This window comes from Pteronotus mesoamericanus, unplaced genomic scaffold (genome assembly GCF_021234165.1).
Source record: "Pteronotus mesoamericanus isolate MK-2021 breed Mesoamerican mustached bat unplaced genomic scaffold, CSHL_Meso_final contig_311, whole genome shotgun sequence".
NCBI lineage: Eukaryota > Metazoa > Chordata > Mammalia > Chiroptera > Mormoopidae > Pteronotus > Pteronotus mesoamericanus.
Window position 1 is genome coordinate 744,497 of NW_026555132.1, and position 16,183 is coordinate 760,679.

Sequence of the window (16,183 nt, forward strand, 5' to 3'; positions counted from 1 at the left end):
CAGAAGAGAGCAGTCTTAGATCATGTGCCCCAGCACAGGTCCCAGCCACTGAGCAAGCAGAACGACCAGCGGACAATGACCAAAAGGCGAGAGAGACTGAAAATTCTGTCACATAATGACTATGCCAAGAAACTGAGGCTGACCCCACAAAGGGAATGCAGACATCTAAGTTCTGGTGTGGGGGAGACTCAGGGCCTGGGGAGGAGCAGTCCACGGGGAGTCCCTTCGCAACACAGGCTGGGTGACCAGACACCAGGGCTGTGCGGAGATGCAGGCCCTGGGTGAGAGCCCCAGTTCAGCGGTTTTCAAGACAGTCAGGACACAGGGTATTGACTGGCAATTATAAGTATGTGCTTATCTTCAAATCTAACATCACACACGCCCTAAAGCATAGAAAATAAATCAAAGGATGATTACTCTTTCTTCCTGCCATACAGTCCAATCATGCAGAACTGTTCTTTAATAAGAATTTCCTCTATAGCGCATGGCATTGGATTGAGCTATCCGGATGTTCCAAGGACCTATGTTTGTGAGCAGCACGGTACACACCTCCAGGACCGCATATGGTGGAGGAGGGGGGTGGTGACCAAGATAGATATTAGAGTTGTTATCTGCAAAGAGTGGCTAGATGATGACTACATCTATTCCCAATGTTTAGAGTTTATTATTCCACACAGTAAAAACTGAGTGAAAGAAGTAATTTCTAAAATTCTGAGTGGTACAATGCAGCCAAAGCCAATCACTATCAATCACGAATACTGCTCAGTTACAAGACAGAGGTTTCAAAATCCACTCAGGCCCCCCACAGTCCTCCCTTCAATAATAAAAACCCTGGATGTAACGCAATAAGCAAGCAAACCTTGATGGGGAAAGAGGATGGTGGGTTCCCGGTTTCTCTCCGTTTCCTCATTGACCTCCACACATTCAGGACAGGGCACCGCAGGATCACAGAGGCCTCACCTGCGGGTCCCACCAAGCACTGAGAGAAAAAGCCCCCGAGACACACTGTGCTTCCAGCCAAAGGACCAGGGGGAAGGTAGCCTGGCAAAGAAAAACATTTTGGCAACATCTTCTGGACTCTACTTTCAAGATGACGAGTGGGGAGTTGGTCTTCCAGGTGTGCCCAACCCAGCAGCTGTGCTCTGATCCCACCACTGCAGGGACGGGGGTGCCAAAGTGGGGCGAGTGCAGAGAAAGGCTGGAAGGTCTCGGTAGGCTGAGCCGGCTGCTGATTGCCCACGGGGTGGAAGTATCAGAGATGATTTCACGACCCTGTCAGAGGGGCTGTTGATGATCTCCACACATTGCTCTCCCTTCCAGTGGAAGCAATGATGCCTGACTCCCCTTCCAGGGTGGCATTAGCGCCCCCCTCCCAGCAGCAAGCTGAGCCTCTACTCCCACTGGCATGAAGGAGAACTCCCACCCAGTATCAATGGTGGCAACGAAGCAGGGGGAGGCAGAGCTGATGGGCATTTCACTGACCCCACCCTGGTGTAAATAGGGAGCAGAGGGGGGCTGAACTTTTAACACCCCCACCCCCTCAGCCCTACCCACAGAAACAAGGCCACACGTCAGTCCTCCATTGTTTCCCCCCTTGCAGGTGTCAGCAGAAGCCAGGGAGCCAAATGCACACCCAAGTCAGACACAGTGAAGTAGTGCAGGTCAGTGCCTGCCTTTTGCAGGAAAAAAATCCAGCGAGGCCAGGGGTGAGGGGAGGGCAGCAGATCTGAACTTCCACCTCACCTGGCAGAAGCAGGCAAAAAATTTATAATCAACAAATATAATTTAAAAAACACTCAATGAATGGGTTCAATAACACAGTACAAGTGACAAAGGACAGAAATCAGTAGACATGAGGGAAAATGGACAGAATTTATGAAGTCCGAACAGAGAGGAAATATAATGAAAATACAGAGTCTATAGACCTGTGAGACTATAACAAAGTCCCCAAAGAGAGGAAGGGACTGAAAAAGCGTTTAAAGACATAATGGCTGAAAACTTCCTAAACTTGGCACAAAACACAAAACTACAGATTCAAGAAGCTGAGTGAACTCTCAAAAGGATAAACCCAAGTAAGACACTGTAATTAAATTCCTGGAAACTAAGAGACAAAGAAAAAAGTCTTGAAAGATGGCAAACAGAAATGAGACATCATGTATAGAACAGCAATTCACAGGAGGGTAGATTTCTCATCTGAAGCTATGAAGGTCGGAGGAAGAGGCATGTTTTTCAAGCATTTAAAAAAAAACTGTCAATGGTGACTTCTATATCCAGTGAAAATACCCTCTGACACAAAAGGGAAATGAAGACATTCTCAGACAAAGGAGAACTAAGAGGATTTTTGCCAGCAGGCCCATCACTAAAGAATGACCAGGAAGTTCTCTAAACAGAAATGGGAACCAAGGCTTAGAACTCCAAAAAGGAAAAGATACTGGAATGGGGTAAAATGGGAGTAATAATAACTAGCCTATATCTCCTAAGATTCCTTACTCATGTGAGGTTGAAGCAAAGAATATAACATAACCTGATATGGTGCTTAATGTGTATGGAGAAAATATTTAAGACTGAACTGTTTGTGGAAAGTGGGGCAAGTGAGGGGCCCTAGAAGAAAGAAAGTAAGGGGTCTACACTGCAGCTGATGTCATAGAATGTTGGTAACACAATACCAGTATATTGTAATTTCTAGAAAAGCCTCTAAAACAACTATACAGAGCAATATATTTTAAAAACACTATAAATAAATAAGGTGGACTCTTAAAAAAATGTTCAAATAACCCATTGTAAGGTTTAAAAAAAGAAACACGGAAACAAAGGATACAGAAAGATAATAAAATGTCAGAGTTAAACTCTAACATACCAATAATTATCTTAAATGTAAATGGTCTAAATACACTGTTTAAAGACAAATTTGGCAGAGTAAATAAATAATGTTATGGGAAAATACGCTGCATACAGAAAACTTCAAATACAATGTATATAGATTAGAAGTGAAAAGATGGTTTAAAAAGTTACACCATATTAACAGTAATTATTTTTTTTTTACAAAAAGCAGGAGTGGCTTTATTAACATCAGATAAAGTAGGCTTTACAGCAATGATCAATCCAACCGGAAGACAAAACAATTTTCTGCACCCAACAGCAGTGCCTCAAAATACAGGAAGCAAAATCTGACAGACTTTAAAGGAAAACCAAACAAATCTACCATTATAGTTAGTGATTTCAACACATAACTCTCAACCACTGACAAAACTACTAGACAGAAAGTCAGCAAGAAAGATCTGGGCTGGACGCAGAAGAAGGAAGAGTGAAAAATGGTGAAGAAATATCAATAACTTAAGATACGCAGATGACACCATATTCTTGGCAGAAAGAACAATGACTTGAAGTGACTTCTGATGAAAGTGAAAGGAGAAAGTGCCGAAGCAGGATTGCATTTGAACAGGAAGATAAAAATCATGACTACAGAAGAAATACACTACTTCAACATAAACAACGAAGACACAGAAATGTTATACTTTGCCTACCTTGTTTCAGTCACCAATTCAAATGGAGACTGCAGCCAAGAAATCAAGAGAAGGCTGAGACTTGGAAGGGTAGCAATGGAAGAATTTGGCAAGATGCATCATTAGAGACCAAGGCTAAGACCACCCACTCCCTCATATTCCCAATTACTATATACAGATATGAAAGTTAAACAGTGAAGAAGGCTGACAGGAAAACAATTCATTTGAAACATGGTGTTGGAGGAGAGCTCTATGGATGCCCTGGACCGCCAGAAAGATGAACAAGTGGGTCCCAGAGCAAATTAAGCCTGAAACATTGCTGGAAGCAAAAATGACAAAACTGAAGTTGTCCTACTTCAAGCACATCATGAGAAGACAGTTCTTTGGAAAAGATAGCCGTGCTGAGAAAAACAGTAAGCAGCAGGAAAAGAGGAAGACCAAGTATGAGAGGGATTGACTCCACAAAAGAAACTATAGGTCTGCGTCAACAGGAGCTGAGCAGGGTGGCTATTGAGGACAGGGCACTGTGGACATCACTCATTCATGGGGTTGACAGGAGTTGGGGACAATTCAACAGCACATAACACACACACACAACGTATGAAAAAAATTAACTCTCTGACCAAGTAGAATTTGTCTCAGGCATGCTAGGTAATTAATACTGAACATCAATCAACATAATAATACACCTTATCAAAATGCTCACACAAGTAAACTCATGTATCAATGCAAAAAGAATAAGCATTTCTTTAATACTCACCCAAGGATATGCTTATTGATTTTAGAGAGACAGAAAGGGGAGGGAGGGGGGAGGGGGGAAGGGGGGGACAGCTATGGATTACCTCCCATACTCATCCCAGCCAGGGATTGAACACACAACCTAGGTAATGTGCCCTGATAGGGAAGTGAAGCTGCACCTTCTGGTGTACAGGAGAATGCTCCAATCAACTGAGCCACCCGGCCAAGGCTAGAATAAACATTTTGTAAAACTCCAACACCTCTTCTATTCGTTATAACAACTCTCAGTAATCAAAGAATAAAGATAAACTTCATCTTTTTTTTTTTTAACAAATTTATTTATTATTAGAAAGGGGAAGAGACAGAGAAAGAGAGGGAGAGAAACATCAATGTGTGGTTGCCCCTCACACGCCCCCTACTCGGGACCTGGCCCACAACCCAGGCATGTGCCCTGACAGAGAATCAAACCAGCGACCCTTTGGTTCTCAGGCCAGCACTCAATCCACTGAGCCACACCAGCCAGGGCAAACTTCATCTTTTTAAAGAGCAGCTGCAAGATATCTACAGTTAACACTGTACTTAATGATTAAAGACCAAAAGCTTTCCTTCTGAGACTGGGAAAAAGGCAAGGGTGTCTGCTCTCACCACTCTTATTCAACACAGGACCAGAAGTTCCAGCCAGTTCAAAAGGGCAATAAAAAGAAATAAAATGCACATGGATCAGAAAGGAAAAAATAAAACTGACTATTTGTAGATTACATGATTGTCAACATAGAATGACCAAGAAATTTACAAAAAATACATTGGAATTAATGAGTTTAGCAAGGCTGCAGGATACAAGAGCAACACACAAAAATGAACTGCCATTTCTATATACTAAAAATGAACATGTGAAAATGAAAACTAAAAATACAACACCACTAGTAACTGCTCCAAAGTAAATGAACTCTAACAAAACGTGTGTAAAATTTGTACGCTGAAAATTATAAAACCTGAAGACCTGAATACTTGAAAAGACCTGTTTTATGGATTGGAAGATGCAACAAAATAAAGATGCATAGTCTCCCCCAAACTGATCTATAGGGTTATCACAACTCCTATCAAAATTCCAGCAGCAGTTTTTGAAGGCACAGGCAAGTTTATTCTAAACTTTACATGAAAAGGCTCAGGAACCAAGCTAAACAATTTTGGAAAATACTGAATAAAATGTGAAGAATCACTCTACTATCACGGTCTAACATATTACCACAGTAATGATGGCGGTGTGATGGTGGCAGAGGAAGACAAAGCAGAATCCAGAAAGAGACCCACACAAAATGCCCACAGATTTCTGACACAGGTACAAAAACAGAAGGAAAGCCGACAACCTTTTCAACAACCAGAAAGAAGAAACATTGATCTAAACCTTACACCTTACACACAAATTAACTCAATGTGAGTCACAGATCTAAATGTAATACACCAAACTATAAAACCTCTAGATGAAAGAAAAAAGAGGTGAAAAATCTTTGGGACCTGGGGTTTGATGAAGAGTTCTTAGACTGCACGCCAGAAACATGATCCATTGAAAGAAAAACTGAGTAACTGGACTGCATCAAAATAAAAACCTTTGCTCTATGAAGTTAAGAGGATGGATGACAAGCTACAGGTTTTTAACAGGTCAACAGTGACACTGTGGTACACCCACACTGTGGAATACTACTTAGCAATAAACACCAAGCAGCCACTGAGACACACATCTTGGGTAGAACAAAGGAATAACATTGATTGAAAACAGCCAATCCCAAAAGGTCACGTACAGTAGGGTGCTATTTCTATAGCATACATGAAATGAGAAGTGTAGGTTAACTAAAACACATCAGTGGTTGTCGAGGAGGGGGAGGGAGATGGCTGTGGCTGTACAGATGTTAGCAGGAGCAGCCTTGGGATGAAGCTGCTCTGTATCTTGATTGTGGTGGTGAGGACACAGACCTACCTACTACACATGACAAAACTGATCTCAATTAAATACACACTCACACGTGGAAGTAAATGTGAAACTGATGAAATCTGAGTAAGGCAGCCAGATTCTATCAATGTCATTTGCTGTTGTGGACATTATACTATTATGCAAGGCATTGCCATCATGGGAATCTGGGAAAAAGGTACATAGGATCTCTGCGTAATTTTTACAACTGCATGTGAATCTACATCTCAAAAGTTTTTTTTTTAAAGATATAAAATTAAAACTGTCTAGACAGTTGTAAATCACTAAATTTTATTTGGAACCAGTAAAGAAAATTTTCTTTTTTCACTTCCTATCCCTACTTAAGACCTACAAAGTACACTTGTTTCTGTTGGTGTCCAAACTGGTAAAGGAAGGACTAAGTCTTCAGAAAGACTCTAGTATGGCCAGGCTCCAAGGTGGCTTTGAGGTGCCTGAGAATCCAAACCACCCCACCGTCCACTTTTTCCAAGCCCGCACGTACAGTGAGTTTAAAGAGGTTAAACAAAATGGGTAGAAATGGGTACTCATGTTTGCCTGGAGAACATACTATCTACAAAGCTCATGGGTGTTTAAGATGCTTTATAAAATGAGGTTCTTTATAAAATGAGGTTAATTATTTTCACTCTACTAAGTCAAGAAAAGCAACCAAAAGAGTGAGTTTCATGCAAATGATGTGATCTGAGTGGGAGGAATCGGGTCTGGCTGCTAAAGCACTACCGCACATGCCAGCTGCTCTGTCTGTGGGGCCAGCCCCTCCAGCGAACACAGAATGCCAGCTACTGGTCTCACTGACATTTTTCTAGTAGCCACACTTTAAAAAGTAAAAAAAAAAAAAAAAAGGGTAAAATTAACACAAAAATTTATTTAATGGCCAAGAAACATATGAAGATACTCAACATCACTCATCATTAGGGAAACAAATCAAAGCCAGAATGAGATACATCACACCTAGGAGGATGACTACTATCAAAAAACCCAGAATAACTAATGTTGGTGAGCATGCGGAGAAACTAGAACCCTCATGAACTGTTGGTGGGAATATAAAATGGTGCAGCTACTATGGAAAACAGTATGGAGGTTCTTCAAAAAGCTAAAGACAGAGATACCATATGATCCAGCAATCCCACTGCGCATGTACCAAGAGAAACAAAAGCAGGATCTCCAAAGGATAATTTGCATACCTATGCTTTATAGTGGTATTATTCATGATAACCAAGAGATGGAAGCAATCCAAATGTCCAGTGAGTGACTGGTGAACAGATAAAGAAAATGTGGTTTACACATACAATGGAATATTATTCACCTTTAAAGAAGATGGAAAGTCTGACATGGATAAACCTTGATGACAGTATGCTGAGTAAAATAAAAGTTACAAAAGGACAAATACTGTAGATTTCCATTTACAAGAGGAACCTAGAATAGTCAAAGATCACAAACACCAATAAAATGCAGGTTGCCAAGAGCTGAGAGAAGGGGAATTGGGGAGTTGTTTAATGGGAATAGTTTTGTAAGATGGAAAATTTCTAGGAATTGGTTGCACGATAATGCAAATAATACTTTTAACACTACTGAACCGCACACTTAGAAATGGTTAAGATCATAAATTTCATGTTGAGTTCCCCATTTAAAACAAATTTACCCACTGTATTCAAAATATCTCAACATGTATAAGGTTGGCCCAAAAGTCTGTATGGTTTTTTTTCTGTAAAATAAGAGACATATTTTTCATTTTTACCAGTATTTTTATTGATTTGGATATTTTGAGTATGTTGGCTATCTTCCACGTGGTATAATGTTGACTGTTCTCAATTAATGTCATAATTTGATTGTTTTCAACTTCAACTGGTGTACCCGACCGTGGGGCACTGACCAGTGGGAACTCGCCGGCACAAAACTTCGCAAACCAATTCTGACCCACTCAATCAGTCACAGCACCTTCTCCATACACTGCGCAAAGCTTTTTTTGTGTTTTGGTTGTGTTTTTTACCTTTCCTGAAATAATAAAGCATAATATGATAAAAATGTGTATTTTCTGCCATCTTCAATATTAAAATGGCTACACAAAAACTCAACAATTTTGATAAGTTTTTTAAAATGCATGCTGATATAAGAGCTGTCACAATACAATCTAATGAAACTGTTTCTATTGAAGTCAAAGACAACTAAGCACTACGAGGGCCATCTTACGGAAAAAATCAAATGAACTTTTTGACCAACCCAATAATTAGTATGAAAATGACTGGGATATTTCACACTCTTGTTCAAGTACTAAGTCTTAAATTCTCATGTGAACTGACACTCTCAACACATCTCACTGGGACTAGTCACACTTGAAGGTTCAATGGCCAAGTGGCTCCTCTGCAAAGCCTGTGCTGAGCTACACCTGATCTGTCACTCCTATGTGCTAAACCTCATAGCTAGATCCAAGTAACTAAAAATACTGGGAGGAGGGCAAGATCTCTTTCTTGCTGCCACATTTTTGGACAAGATATTGTTCTCAGTCAGCTCTTTGGAAAGGCTAATAGGCAAATCTTGGATACCTCTGAACATCTCCTGAGTGTCTTCCAGTCCTCAGGATTTGCAGGACATCATGCCTCCCCTTAGAGCTCACAAACTTATTAAAGACCAGCTAAGAGGAGAGCATGTGGGACCCTAAAGGACCCAAAGAATACAACTCCTACATACAACTCCGACATGCCAAGGACAAGTATAAAGTGTATATGATTTACCAAAATGACACATGGGAGTTAACTACTGGCATTCACCCCTATCCTGACCTTTCTCAACTTATACTTCCAACAGCATTGACTACACCTTCGTAGTGTGACTCTGTGTAGCATTTAGTGCACAACTTGCATAAAAACACATGTGGTGAAAACATGCTCAACAGAAAAGGCCACCAACACCCTGTCAGTGGTTGTGATTAAAATCATCAGTTCTTCCCTAAGAGAGCATCTGTACACTTCATCTTCCCAGAAAGGAGACTAAAAGTTGGTAAAGTGGAAAAATGATGATTTCTCAGATATTCTTTGAAAGTATCATCAGAAAAATTAGAGATGTGGAGGAAAACATGAAGATATTTCTGATACAGACATCTAGGGGCAGTGCATCCCACACACAATGCACTTTCTCAGTAGAACAGCGATGCAAGAACTATGTTAACATAGTTCTCCACTCCAAGTTGCTGAGCAGAAACTGTGTGTGGACACAGGTGCCCCTGGCTAAGGAGAACCCCTTCATAATCTCACATTTATGCGCCACTGGTGGAAAACGATCACAAAGGCTTTTATGTGAAAAATGTACTTCGCAATAAATTATCAAAAGCTTCAGTGACCATCTTAATGGATGTGGGTGAGTAAGGAATACTGAACATGGCCAAAAAAAAAGACCCGAATCTACAAACTCAGCAAATTTCACTGGCCTTCAAGAACCAAACTATTTTAAAAATATCCAGGAAAATGTTATGGACCACAAAGGTGGTAAGTGCTATTCCACCTAACACACTCGCATCTTACTGTCCTCTCCTCCCACCAACCCCAAGCTTCCCCCACCCTTACTCTGCCTCTCCCCAACTAATCTCCCAAGAACTAATCCTGAAAACTTACCTTGGTACATTAACTTCAGACACACTCCTTGTAACCGACCATTTAATCCTATTCTTTGAATTATCACACCAACCTACTGAAATGTAGTTAATATTATAAAATTATACCTCAGGATCCATTACTGCACTTCACAGCATAACCATAACTTTGCTTAATAACTTAAATTGTGATCTCTAAAGCTCTCCACCTGTCATCTCAAGTAACGGTGCTTACACCTTATAATTAGCTCTCTAAAGAGCATGTCACCAAGAAAGCACTCATGCCACCTTTACATTCAAAAGCATGCTAACTCACCCTCTACCTGGCTAACAGGGAAGAACAAACTATTTCTGTACATGGAGCCACCACCTGCACAGACTGGTTTGGTCTGTAGTGAAAAACTACAACAGCTTTTGAAGGCTCCTTAAACACATAGGTTTTTAAAAACACACACCACTGAGCCGTGTTAATTCATTTAGTGAGCAAGAATGCTGTGGGTTCGTGTACTCAGGATTATTTCCATGGACAGAAAAACATCTGTAAGCACCAAAAACTTCTAAGGCTGAAATGAGTTCAGGAGCTGTACAGACAGCAAAAATGAAAGGAATAGCATTAACAAAATTTCTGGCTCCTTTCTCTAAGGAGTCGTCCTGATAAAGTGCAGTCATCCCCTGGTACCCTGGGGACAGGTGCTATGACTCCTGCAGATATCAACTCCCATAGATGCTCAAGCCCCTTATATAAAATGGTGTTAAATGTAAAATTGCACGTAACCAGTATCTGCATGTACGTGACAGCTTTTACTATCACGTTACTTCATGTACATGGATTCAGAGCAATGTCTGCCACGTGTGACAAATTCAAGGTTTACTTTTTGGAATCTTCTGGGGTCCCCCTGCCCACTGGAGGATCCACCACAATTGGTGATTCCTCAGGTATGAAACCCATGGATATGGAGGGCCAATTGTAGCTGTTTATGTTTTTGTCACTTGTGCCTACCATGTCCCTTGCACAACCTCTGACAAGAAACCAACTCTACAGTTCTGTCGTTCTCCATAATATGGGGACAGGCCTGCAGAGTTCTCATCTTCCTGAAGGTTATAAAGACCGAGCCCTACAGAATTTGCAAATGCAAGATCTGTCGTTGTGTTCCAACAGTTAAGTGTCTCCCCTGGTAACTAGGTCACGTATGTTTTAGCAGAATCAATACCGAATTTCTTAATCGATAATGCTGCCAATTTGTTTGTATCCTGTCAAAGCAGGAAGGACTAATTTGGAGCAATGGTAAAAAACCAGTGGAATCCTGATGAAGACACAAGCCTTTCCCATCAGTGGGTAATAGTGACTTGAACCCATACACATACCCCCTTACTGCCACACTCAGAGTCACATGCTAAGGGTCAAGCCTGTAGATGTTTTTTTTTATCTGGCATGCATAGTGTTTTGAAAGTTCTAAATTAGTTGCCAATGTTTAAACATCAGGGCATTTGGCATCCAAGTCGACATTCTTGAATTATCTTGCAATATAGGAAGGAAATCCTACCACTTAGACTACATACCCTCAGGGCCATAACTGAGGGCAAAGACTCTCCAGTTTACCCTAATCCCACCAGGTAAACTCACTCCCTGATGGTACTGCCAAGTATTTCTGAGCACTGATGTTTGCTACTCCTGGTCCAGACCCTGAAATTGCCTTTCATCCCTGAAAGGAAAACCCACACACAATCTAACCTCATTAGGACTATGTCCAAAGTTTCTGAGCAAAGAAAATAAACCCCAAGAAGAATCTGAGTAGAAAATAATCCATGTTCATGTTTCTATGTTGGCACTACGTGTCAGTTTTGAAAATGATTAACTTGTCTCACCTCTTTCTGCACACTTTCAGTTATGTTACCTGCTACAATTGAATATCATCCAAGTGGAATGTCATTAATAAGTAAATATTGGAGGACAGAGCTTGCCATGTCATACACTTTATGACAGCAGCAGGAACTTCAGCGTTGCTGCCCAATAAGCTGATGCTTGGACCTCAACTTATCCCTCCCACAAAACTTGGTGGTATTTTTTTTTTTAATGTTGCTTTGATGTTTTATTTGATATATCCTCCATGCCCATGAAAATATGGAATAAATCAGTCAAAGGAGTCTAAAACGCAGTGCAAATGCCACACACAACCTTCTGTGGACAGTCAAACAATCACAAGTCCACTGCCTCTTACCCGGAACTGCTTACCCATTGCATTGAGATAATGGTTGAAGGCTTGGCAAGGAGGACTTGGGGTTTGTGTTGATTTGTCACAACTCATGGGTGCCGGGCTCCTGTCTGTGTCAAAAGAGAAATACCCACTGGAGGATCGAGACAGCAGGGAAGATCTTCTTACAAAGATGAAAAGCGGGGATCTGGTAGCAAAAGGCCCCGGGCTGGCCGGTGGGGCCAGCGGGCCCTGAGGGCTGCCGTGTGGGCAGCGATCCCCTTCGCCTTCAGGATTACCTTGTGGTTGGATCTGTACAGAGGTGGGAGCCCCAGGCCTGAGCTGAGGAGGCCTCTCTGCAGGCTGTAATTGTCCACCTTCTCTGTCACACTCAGAACTTACATCTGAAGGTTGTTTGGCCATCTGGTCTTTTTTTCTGGAAGCAAAATAAAAACTAAGATTATTTTAAGCAAAGTAATAATCCCAAGTAACTAAATTAGCTAATTTTCAATTACTCATTAAAAATGAACACCAAATACTTTAACAGTATGTCATTACTTTGTATAGTTTTCTCACAATCTTCCAAATAGTAATAAAAATAAACTTGAAATAACAAAGGTATTATTATTTATGTTGGGGGGGGGGGGGCTTAACTTCCAGCCACTAAAAACAGTGACAACATCGATGACTTCGCGAGGCTGCTGCTGGAACATAGACAAGTTTTGGGAGAGGGAGCGTGTCTGAGGTCTGTTCACAGGGCTCTGCCCTGAGCCGACTGCACTAAGCCAGAATCCCGGGAGGACTCTGATTCCCTGGTTCCCGGGACTAGACCCTGAGCTTAGAGCACAGGAGTGTGCACAGCGACTGCAGGCAGCTGGCCCCGTTCCCCGCTCCGGCCCCATTGTTCTGCCGAAAGTGCTGAGGGCAGCAAGTCTGGGGAGGTTTGGCAAGGGCCGTCCGTCGTAGTAAGTGCGTCACAATAGAGTTTGTAACTCCGAGCCCGCTCAGCCCGCTCTGCTCCCGCCCGCCCGTCCGCGGTCCCTCGCGCCGGGGGCAGCACAACACACCCGACCGGCAAAACTTCCCCCAACTCCACCCGCACAGCTGGGTGAACATCTCCAAATGGGGGTGGGGGTCCCCGAAGCCGGCCCCGGGCGCCCGGGAGCGTCAACAGTGGCCCCACTTGCTAGGTACCCCGGGCGCGCAATCCCTTCACCCGGTAGATCCTCCCTCTCCCCGCGAGCAGGCCGAAACTCACGTCCAACCCTTCCCTTCCGAGCGTCGCGTCCGGGCCCGGGCCCCGCGGCGTCCGGACAGCACCTTCCGCCGACCCGGAGCCCCCAGACCGTCACTAAGGAGGCAGCGCACAAGACAAAGCCCGGGACCCGCGCTCGGAAGTCGCGGGGCGGCGCAGAGGCAGCAGCTGGCCGCGCGCCTGCCGCCGCGCTCCGCCCGGGCGCCTAGGGCTCCGCGCGCCCGCGCCTCTGTCCCGCACTACCCCGGCCGCCGCCGCTGCCGCCGCCGCCGCCGGGAACATCCTCCCCTCGGCCGCTCCTCCCCTCGCGCACTGCGCCTGCCGCCGCCGGCTCCACCGCCTCCCCGCGCCACTGGCGCCGGTGTCCGCGCTCCCGATTGGCCCGTGAGCGCACGCTCCGCGCCCCAGCCAATCGCCGACCCCGGTGGGGGCGGTGCCTACCGGCCAGGCCGCCAGAACCTAAGGGATTGTTGACAAATTTGCCTGAGAGCGCCGCGCGGGCCGTGACGGAGACGGCTTCAAGAACTCGGGACTCCGGACCCGGGGCGCGGGCGGCCCAGCTACGCGGTCCACCCGCTCTGTCCCTCCCGAGTTGCGCGTGCCTCAGCGGCTCCTGCCGCCCAGAGGAGTCGATCACATGGAGACAAAGCAGGAGCCGCAAGGCTGTCCTGAAACGCCGGTCCTTTCCTCCGGCGGCCGCCCCCCGCCCAGGTCCGCCTAGAGGCCGCCCCCCTCCCCAGTCGCAACACCCATCCAACTTCCTCCCTCTTCCTCTCTTGCGCCAGGGCCAAATCCGATCGGCCAACCCTTCGGTCAGGGCACCGCCGGGTGCAAGCGGGGGGTCGGGCTGCGCTTGGGCACGCCCGAGTCGCTAAGACCGCCCGATCGGCCCCAAGGACGGAACATTCTGCTGCCCGCGCTCGTCCACCGTGTTGCCCCGACGGTGGAGGAGGCCCTCGATCTCTCGCTGTCCGTGGCTCTCGAGTCTGGCACCGTTCGCAGGGCGCTCACAGATGGAGCAGGGCCCCCGAACACGTCCGAGAGGTGCACGCAGCGGCTGCCTTTACTCCTCCGCCTGATGTGCACAAGTAGAAGCCGTATCTAGTCAGTTAGTCCCCAGCACAGTTCCGCAAATACTCTGCATCGAGCCCGCGCGCCCAAGACCGGCTTGTACCGTGCGGCCGGCGACACTTCTCGGCCGGGCACGCAGCTCATACAGCGGAGCAGCCTTAGGTCCCGAGCCGGCGCGGAGAACACACACTGCCTCTCCAGGGGCCCGAGACGCTGCACTACCCTGCGCGCCGCGACGCGGTCGGGTCCACACTTCCACTAAGCGCTAGCAGCCTCTGTGCGGACGACTCCTCCCCAAAGTGGACCTGCCTGGGTAAAAGACCCGACCCACGCTGATCGCCGCTTCCCGCCGGGTCACAAGCTGGACGAGTACGTGCGTCTCCGCCAGCACGTGCGCGGGAAGCGGGCAAGGAGGTGGAGCGTGTGGCTCCGGCGCCACTCATCCACCCGTCCCGCCCCGCCCCGCGCCCGGAGTCCGTAGGTATTTACCTTGCGTTTCTCAGTCCGAGAGTCAGAGTCAGACATTGGGGGAGCGCGAGCCAAGGGAAGGCGCCGAGCTGGTGGCGGCGGGAGCGGGACGAACCTAGCTGCCCGAGGCGATGCTGGCTGCAGTGGGCAAGCAGCGCCGCGAGTCTGCGAGGACTCCTTGGCGGCAGTGGCGGCGAGACTAGCCCGAGCGGTCAGATACGCTCCAGACCTGCAGGCGGCAAGGAGCGAAGTGAAACCTGCGGTCCGCAGCAGCCCAGCTCTGGCCCGCTGCTCTGCGCCCGCGCCCAATCACCGTGGACCCCGCCCCCGCCAAGTCCCTCCCCCGCTCCCCTAGCTCTGCCCCTAGGGGCTTCGGTCCCCGCCCCTTGGCTGCGAAGCTCCTGCGCTAGCTTCGGAGGCAGGTAAGGGCTCGGCCACCAGCCGGGTTCTCGCTGCGCGCGCCGCTCGCCCAGCGGCAGCCGTGCGTGTTTACCGACTGACTCCGGCTGCCGTCGGCCTTGTTACCCATCCCCCACCCTAACGTGCATCCTTGCCTCTCCCCCACCCAGTAGGGGCCGCGGTGTGCGGGCGAAACAGAGGGGGCGCTCCCGGCACAAAGCCGACCCGGTCGCTGCCTCCCGCCAAGCCTCGGGAGACGGCCCTGAGCCTTGGACCCGCTGCTGGAGTTTCTCTCAGCTGCCCTGTGGCAGGCACGAGGACGGGTGGGTTCCCTAGAACGCGCGGGTCCACGGTGGAAAAGGGCGCCTCGGCGCAATCTCCACACCCTGAGTCCAGGCTTCCGGCGGGACCCTATCTTAAGGCTGCTCATCTTCCCCTGGGGCGCCCTTCTCGTGACACTCGCAGGGCCACCCAGTTTTCCTCCAGGTCTAACCTCCGCTAAGCGGCGGAGTCCTTAGTGGGCAAGAGACCAGAACAGGGCGCTGAGAGGCCTCTTTCCGCAGCCCGGGTGAGAGACGGGCAACAAGCGCTCACCGAGCAAGTAAAATAGGGACACGATAAAATAACTTTTAAAAAATACTTTTAAGAAAAAAACACGAAGAGACGGAGCAGAGCCACGGCCTCCAGGTGGGAAAGAGGATGGTGCCTCCGCTAAGTTGGGATCCTTAAGACCCTTTGGGCTCAGGGAACTGTCCCTCGGCGTGCTGAGGCCGGTGGAGGCGGCAGCGGGGTCCAAGCCTGCGTGGAGAGCGCTGTGTGGAGCGCAGTACCGCCCGTCCTTCAGTCCTGAGCGTCTTATCCCTTTCTCCTTGGAATCTGGGGCCCCCCTCCCGCTTCTCCCGTCCAGCCTCTGGTGTTTCTCAAGGTCTGCACCCCCACCTGTCCTCTTAGAGCCTGTCCTGCGCGCTCCCTCCTTGCGCTCCCTGG

At 46.9% G+C, this 16,183-nt stretch overlaps 1 protein-coding gene across 5 annotated transcripts in view; it reads right to left on the reverse strand.

Moving 5' to 3' along the window:
* The window catches only part of BCL2L11 (BCL2 like 11), a 44,077-nt gene extending 29,034 nt beyond the window's left edge, over positions 1–15,043 (reverse strand). For 2 of the 5 annotated variants that reach the window (XM_054575552.1, XM_054575556.1), the window contains exons 1-2: positions 13,262–13,539; positions 12,045–12,439 (exon numbers count right to left, since the gene is read on the reverse strand). In XM_054575552.1, coding sequence (XP_054431527.1) covers positions 12,045–12,426 — 382 coding nt within the window. In that variant the 5' untranslated portion in view covers positions 12,427–12,439; positions 13,262–13,539. Of the gene's footprint in view, positions 1–7,909; positions 8,221–12,044; positions 12,440–13,261; positions 13,540–14,818 lie in introns of those variants that run through there. The other 3 variants (XM_054575555.1, XM_054575554.1, XM_054575553.1) reach the window with 3 other exon arrangements.
* Between the last annotated feature and the right edge of the window lie 1,140 nt (positions 15,044–16,183).